Source organism: Pongo abelii, chromosome 12 (genome assembly GCF_028885655.2).
Source record: "Pongo abelii isolate AG06213 chromosome 12, NHGRI_mPonAbe1-v2.0_pri, whole genome shotgun sequence".
Classification (NCBI taxonomy): Eukaryota; Metazoa; Chordata; class Mammalia; order Primates; family Hominidae; genus Pongo; species Pongo abelii.
Genome location: NC_071997.2, coordinates 122,325,392 through 122,333,005, shown reverse-complemented (window position 1 = coordinate 122,333,005; position 7,614 = coordinate 122,325,392). Strand labels below are relative to the sequence as shown.

The window sequence follows — 7,614 nt, the reverse complement described above, 5'->3', positions numbered from 1 at the left end:
GGGCAGATCACGAGGTCAGGAGATCAAGACCATCCTGGCTAACACGAGTAATTCTTTTTCAATGAAACTTTCTGTTCAAGGATAACAAGCACAGAGAAAGAGACATGAGTCGTGAGCAGCCCAGGAGTGGATAAAGTGCGCCCGTAGGAAAAGTCACCACCAGGTGAGGGAACAGGACCAAACAGGATCCCCCATCACGTCCCTCCCAGCCATGTTCCCCCTCTCTCCAAAGCCACCACTATCCTAACTGCTGAGCACAACTTGGAGACAAACAAACTTGGGCTTTAGGTCTGGGGTGTCGGAGGCTGAGGGGATCTGGAGCAGGGGAAGGGGAGAAATGGCAGCCCAGGAACCCCCCAGCTCAGTCCCGATGTAAAAGCCATGCCCTCAGAGCCCCATCTGCGAGGAAATGCTTCTCGCACTGGCTCATGAACACCCCCAGCTGCGCGTGCCTGGGACAGAGACCCACGGGAAATGGCCATTTCCTAGGGCTAGTAAGTAGTATATCACACACACGGAAAAATTATGGAGTAGTGTATGAAAGCTGCATAAAACTTGAAAACAGGAAACTTCGAAGACATGAAGGATTAGAGCAGGCACACTGGGAATCAGCCCTGAAGAGGCAGGCCTGTGTTAAAAGCTGAATCGGTAGGAAAACTGGGGCAATGAGAGGGACAGGTGGGGCCTAGGAGGAGTGCCCATGCAGCTGTCGTCAGCGGACGCTCCTTCTGTGTCCCTCAGACTCAGCGCAGTCCCTCCGCCTGCCTTTCAACAACTCTCCAGAGCAAAAGCGGAGGACACCTCCCCTGCTCTTGAAAACCCTCAATGGTCAAGAAGCTTTCTCCTCATGAGCCTTGCACAGTGACAGGTGCTGTACCTAATGTAAGTGCCTCATCTTACTCTAATAAAAACTAAGTATTAGGCTGATCTACAGGAGGAAATGAGATTCAGAGATTAAGGGAACAGTCAAAAGACACAGAATTAGTAGGCAACATACTTGGAATTCGACCCTGTGTCAGGGTGGTTCCAAATCCAAGCTCTTTCTACTACACTGCCAGCCTCCCAGGTGCCCGGAAGTGATCCGGGCCCTCCTCCTCTACCCTGATGTCCTGACGTCCTGGTGCGCTGAGTGCTGGGTGAACAGAGAGCACCGCTGCCTGTGGAATCTGGCCCTGCAGAATACTGGCTCCTCACAGAACCAGGAGGCCCTTCAAGAAGAAAGGAAAAGAGGGGCCTGGGAAAGCCAGGAGTAGACGCGACAGACCCTGACCTCAGGAAACAGGCCAAGGGCATAAACACCCAACCCCTGGGGACATTCCAGCCAGCAAAATGTCCCTCTCTAAATTTTTAAAACCCCCCATCCCTGAGGGAGGCAGCGTGGAAACAGACAAGAGAAGGCAACAGGAAGCTGCAGCCCCTTCCTTTGAGAAGAGGTGGACATTGAGCAAGAGTTTAGGAGGAAAGAAGCTGAAAAAGGACAGTACCGGTCCAGGGGTTGGAACAGCTGGAGGACTCCCTGGTACCACAGCACAAATGGGGCTGGTTGCCCCAGGAACAAGAACATACACACATATCCCACCTTCCACACACCTTTTTTCTGTACACAGACCTCATTTCTCAGACCACAGAAGTGGACACATGGCTGAGCTGTTCCCTGCCTTGGGAACAAGCCCATCTGCACAGAAGCAGAAGCAGCACAGAAAGCAGAGGCAGGGGGACGGGAAACACACAGGGAAAAGAGAGCAGGGGAGGCCTGAAGAGAGAAGGAACAATGATGAGACAGGAGGAGGAAGGGAGGGAGTAGAGGAAGGAGAGAGAGAGAAAGAGGGCAACAGAGACAGAGTGCACATGCGCTAGCTGACTGAATGTGGAGCCATGGATCTAGGTGTTCCTGAGGCCAGTTCCATGTCCCAAGCATGGTTATGCAAATTAATGCATTCTGCCTCTCGGCTTATGCCATTCGAAGTTAGGCTGTATCATTCACAGTCCAAAGAGTTACTATTTCAGTTGTATATAAAGACCCTTAAAAATCTATAAAGGCATCTCCAAAATCAAATCAAAGCTGGAAAAACTAAGGAAACCAAAGTTGGTTCTCTTTTTGCTTTTTTTGAGACGCAGGTCTTGCTCTGTCGCCCAGGCTGGCCTCGACTTCTCAGGCTCAAGCAACCCACCTCAGCCTCCTCAGTAGCTGGGACTACAAGTGCACACCACCCTTTGTCTAATTAAAAAAAATTTTCTTGGAGTCTTTCTCAAAGAAGCTATTCAAATGAAAGTATATTTATTTTTATAAATGTTTTCTCCAGTAAGTTTATGTTTGACTGTACTTAAGAAACAGGAAAAAAAAACAACCTGTAATTAAACTTGTGCCAAGATTAACCAGCAGCCTCCACTGCCTGTTTCCTATTATTACAGGTTGGGTATCCCTTATCTGAAATGCTTGGGACCAGAAGTCTTTTAGACTTTGGATTTTTTTTGTGTTTTGGAATATCTGTATTATATTTACTAGTCAAGTATCCCAAATCTGAAAATCCCAAACCTGAAAAGCTCTAATGAGCATTTTCCTCCAATGTCATGTCAGTGCTTGATATGGTTTTGCTCTGTGTCCCCACACAAATCTCATGTCAAATTGTAATCTTCGGTGTTGGAGGACAGGCCTGGAGGGAGGGAGGTGACTGAATCATGGGGGCAGACTTCCCCCTTGCTATTCTGTGCTAGTGAGTTCTTGGAAATCTGGTGTTTGAAAGTGTGTAGCATCTGCCCCTTTGCCCTCTTCCTCCGGCTCTAGCCACGTAGGACATGCCTGCTTCCGCCTCACCTTCCGACACGATTGTAAGCTTCCCGGGGCCTCCACAGCCATGCTTCCTGTACCGCCTGTAGAACCGAGTCAATTAAACCTCTTTTCTTTACTTATAAATTACCCAGTTCCAGGTAGTTCTTTATAGCAGTGCAAGAACAGATAAATACAGTGCTCAAACAGTTCTAGATTTTTGGATTTGGGATGCTCTCAACCTGCACCATCAGATTATACTCTCTTGGTATAAATTATTGAAAAACAAATCCCAAACTAATACATGAACAAGCCAAACAAACCTATCAGCATACACTTATAAACACAAACACAGGCAATACACAGACACCAGGTAAAACAGGGATGGTATTTCTGGATGGTTTAATCATGAATGGCGGTAGGCAGTGCAAGAAAAATGTTCCTAGAGCATGATAAATCTTGGTTTCTAGCACAGGATAAACCTTTCATTTCATGGTGTACATTTCACAATATTAAAAAAAACCCCAACCTGGTTTTCATGATTAAAACCATGGGGAAAGGACAATGTTTCCAGGGAGCAACGACTTGCAAGCACACCCTTGGGGCTATGCGGTGGCCATCGGCGGGGCCCAGCTTCAAAGTTCAATCCACAAGGCACAGGTTTTCAAATCTTTACCTCTGTGTACAAGAATGTACATGAACTTTAAAAACGTGTGTTCCCTTGTCTGTGTTTAACACCCTAACGATGATCAGTTTGGGGGAGACGTACCCCTCCCTAATCACAGGTAGGATCACTTCTCAAATCAATGAAACGACCGTCCTCTTTTGTGTCTTGACTTCAGGTGTCCGGCCGAACGACGGAGTCTTTTCCTTTCTTGTCGATGTAGTTTCTCAGCCTCCTGTTGCTTTTTCTGCTGTTCAGACTAAAAGAGAAAATTAAATGAGTAGAGGGAAAGAGAAAATTCTATACTCCTTTTCTGGTAACTGTCAGGCTGCCAACAGTACCACCACCAATCTCAGACCTGCTGCTAGGAGAAACGCTGTCCACAGGCTCCAGGGGACATGGTGGGGCTGCCTGGACTCTGCTCTGACAAACGCTACCCTGGCAGAAACAGCAGGACCAAGGCTAACTTTCACCATCAATGCAAAAGCAGAAATTCTGAACCCCAGGCAAGAGAAGGGCCCTCACAGACCAGTCTCCTACAAAGTAGACTGGTTTTTCAACCAACACACTCACACAACCACTGGGATGTTTTAAAAGAGTCTATAAAAGAGCCACCTTAAGAAGACGATATCACTTACAGAGTGTCCATTTTCCTTTTAGAGATCTTTGTTTACAAACTAGAGCCATTAGTTTATTCCCACTGTTTTTAAAAAGAAAAAAATACTTAAATGTACTAAAAGTACATTATTAAAGCATTCATTCACTAGAACTTGCTCCGAAGAATTTTTAGCTGTTTCCCAAAACTCCATCTCTCCTTAAAAGCAGCAAACTGCTCTCATGAATCACTGATAAAAGCTAAGCAGACGATGCACAAGTTCACAGCTGCAATAAGCATGTGGACTCTCGGGCTGACTGCTGGAAAGGTGCTCACATTTGTTCTCAATGCTCATTGGCTCAAGTGGGAGCTGGAACTCCTCCCTACCCCATCCCTGGTACCAAATGGTCTAACTACTTTCAGCAGAAATTCTTAGAAGAGTATCAATGCAGAATCCACAACAAAGGTTAAGAGTTATACGGTTTTAAAAACACATCTGATGGTTTTGAAAATACAAACTCCTGAATGTAAAGCTCAAAAAAAAAAAAAACCAAACAAAAAAACACATTCTTAGTGGTGGAACTGCACAGATGGTACACTGAGAAAGCACTGTCAAGGGCCTCAGTTGACAAAGCGGAAAAGCACCGTCTTATGGACACCCAGGGAACCTGCTTCACTGGGATCTGTATTTTCTTTTCTTTTTTTTTTTTGAGATGGAGTCTTGCTCTGTTGCCAGGCTGGAGTGCAATGGTGCAATCTCGGCTCACTGCAACCTCTGCCTCCCGGATTCAAGTGATTCCCCTGCCTCAGCCTCCAGAGTAGCTGGGACTACAGGCACCGCCACCACACCCGGCTAATTTTTGTATTTTTAGTAGAGACGGGGTTTCACCATGTTGTCCAGGATGGTCTCAATCTCTTGACCTTGTGATCCACCCACCTTGGCATCCCAAAGTGCTGCGATTACAGGCGTGCGCCACTGTGCCCAGCCAGGATCTGTATTTTCTACACACCTAACAAAACACATGCATCTGTATGTTACCCTTGGGGAGAAAGTCTCCAGTGGATTCACCTCTTGTGGATATTACCCACTCTTCTAAAATTAGAGTTGCAAGTGAGAGAGTAGTGGGGAAGGAAAGCAATTTGTAATGTCAAAAAAAAAAAAAAGGATGCATTTCTCCTATTCTAAGAAGCTCTTAAACTGGGTTTCTGAATAATTCTTTAAGTCCCTTCTCTGACTATTACTATTCTTCAACTGTCTTTTCAAAGTAAATCCTGTCCCGTGTATTCTTCTGAAGTGCGTCCCAAACTCCTCCACTGTGCTCCGTCTCAGAGGGTCCCACCCGAGCCCAGGCTGCTGCCCGTCGTCCTAAGCATGGCCACCATGGAGCTGCCTTCCTCGTGGTCTGCTTCCTTTCAAATACCCCTTGAGGAAACTCTCCATGCAGCAGCCAGAAGGATTTTTAAAAAATAGAAATACTATGTCAGTTCAGTCCTGTGCTTATTGAGACTGTGCAAAGTTTGGTCCCTTACCAAACACTCTCACAGCCCTCTGCTCTCCTTTGAAGCACTTGCCACAGTTCTAACGATATAATTAGAGGTGTAGAATTTTTACCCGCTGTCTCTCTCCCAGTAGACTGAGAACTGTGGTGGCAAGAGCCATGTCTGTCCCTAGCATGCAGCACAGGGCAGGCATCAATACACGTGCATTAATGGAAAACTCAGAACTCCTTCTAACACTCCCTAGCTGAGCAAGTGATGACATCACCAGGAGCCCTGTAAAGTGAACCAACACCAGTTATTCAATATTTCTATTCTTCATGTTAATCAGGATTTATTTAAAAAGGGTTTCTTCAGGTCAGATGTGGTGGCTCACACCTGTAATCCCAGCTCTTGGGGAGGCTGAGATGGGCAGATCACGAGGTCAGGAGATTGGTATCATCCTGGCTAACACGGTGAAACCACGTCTCTACTAAAAATACAAAAAATTAGCTGGGCATGGTGGCAGTTGCCTGTAGTCCCAGCTACTTGGGAGGCTGAGGCAGGAGAATGGCGTGAACCCGGGAGGTGGAGCGTGCAGTGAGCCGAGATGGTGCCACTGCACTCCAGCCTGGGCAACAGAGCGAGACTCCATCTCAAAAAAAAAAAAGGTTTCTTCATATAATTTTGGAAAATGATGCGCTAAATACAGAGAAACAAGGTGTGTGGTTGGAGCTTCTAAGTTAAGGTACCTTCATTAAGTCTTCAACATGGACATCAGTCCAAGGTTTTTCCCTTATCTGTCTGATGGCAAAAGTAATCTTCCACAGTCACTGTTTACATCTCCTGGAACACATTTTGGGAAACTCTGCCAGACTTTCTCCACCAAGGTAGGAGCTTCGAGAGGAGCTTGTAAGCAGTGGCTATTGTTCTGCAGACAAATTTCCATGCAGAAAAAGGACTATGACTAGCCTCTTTCCCAAGGCTGCATCTGGAAGGCCTTGCCACCGTGTGGCGGATTCAGGAGGATGGGATCTATGGGCCCGTTAGCGCTTCTCCCGGGTGCTCCTGCCTCCTCTGCCCGACTACTTCACCACAGCCTTCAGCACTCCTGTCACAGAGGGAGCAGGAGGACAGGTGCAAACAGGCACATTTGTATCAGCAACAGCCTCAGGCTTGATGAGGAACTGTACTAAATGGCATTTTAAAATTAGATTTGTGACTGAATCCCAGTTTTGCCACTATACAATTTTAAACGACATTAAAGCATAGATTTTCCCTCTTCAATTTTATTGAAATTTTAGGAGGTGCATATGCAAATACAGGAAAAACTCAAGATTCTACCTGAGCATATCAAACATGCAGTATAAAAAGAGACTTCTATGAACAATTGCCTGAATAAGTAAAATTTACTGAAAACTAGAACTCAAGTAAAACTGAGATTTAATAATTAAAATGTCTGTCAAGTAAGGAAACACACACATCAAACATTAATTGAAACATTCCTCAAAACAGTCTCAAAGCCTCTGCTTGATTCAGTTATGAGGCCATTTAAGGCAATTCTTAATACTTTTTTTATAAACAAAAATATAATTTCGGAGCCATCTTATTTTCATTTTACTACAAATTTTAAACTGATCTTCAACTCAGTACCTTCCAATTTAGAAACAGTGGGAAAAGGCTTGTATTTTCATGTTACTGCAAAGCAGGTGCTCACTCAACCCAGCAGAGGGGCCTGTGCAGGAGCTGAGGTGGCTGCACTGCAGACCTGGGATCCTTCCAGGCTGCGCTGCTCCTGCCCCATTTGACATCACTTGAGTTTCCTAGGGAATCAAGGAATGCTTCCAGGTATAAAGAAAATTGATAAGAAATTAGGAACAGGCACAATGAGGTCCCTCTGAATGTGTATTTGGCTTATGTAAGTGATAAATGTTAAGTGGGCAAATTTGCTCTCGGCAGACAGAATTAACTGAAAAGCTTTTTGCACTTAGAATAATGAAGTTTTTTATTACTTGGGAAGCCTCCTGGATGCAGGTCGGGAAAATTTTAGAGAAATCAGAGATGAATGGGTACAGGATGTGATGAGGTAGTTCTCCAGAGATGACACACAAA

The 7,614-nt window shown here is 45.5% G+C and overlaps 1 protein-coding gene across 1 annotated transcript in view; it reads right to left on the bottom strand.

Moving 5' to 3' along the window:
- Positions 1-3,152: 3,152 nt before the first annotated feature.
- The window catches only part of NOL10 (nucleolar protein 10), a 121,296-nt gene continuing 116,834 nt past the window's right edge, over positions 3,153-7,614 (bottom strand). The window contains exon 21 of the mRNA XM_002812290.5: positions 3,153-3,690. Within this exon, the coding sequence (XP_002812336.2) occupies positions 3,571-3,690 (120 nt within the window). The 3' untranslated portion in view covers positions 3,153-3,570. The remainder of the gene's footprint in view (positions 3,691-7,614) is intronic.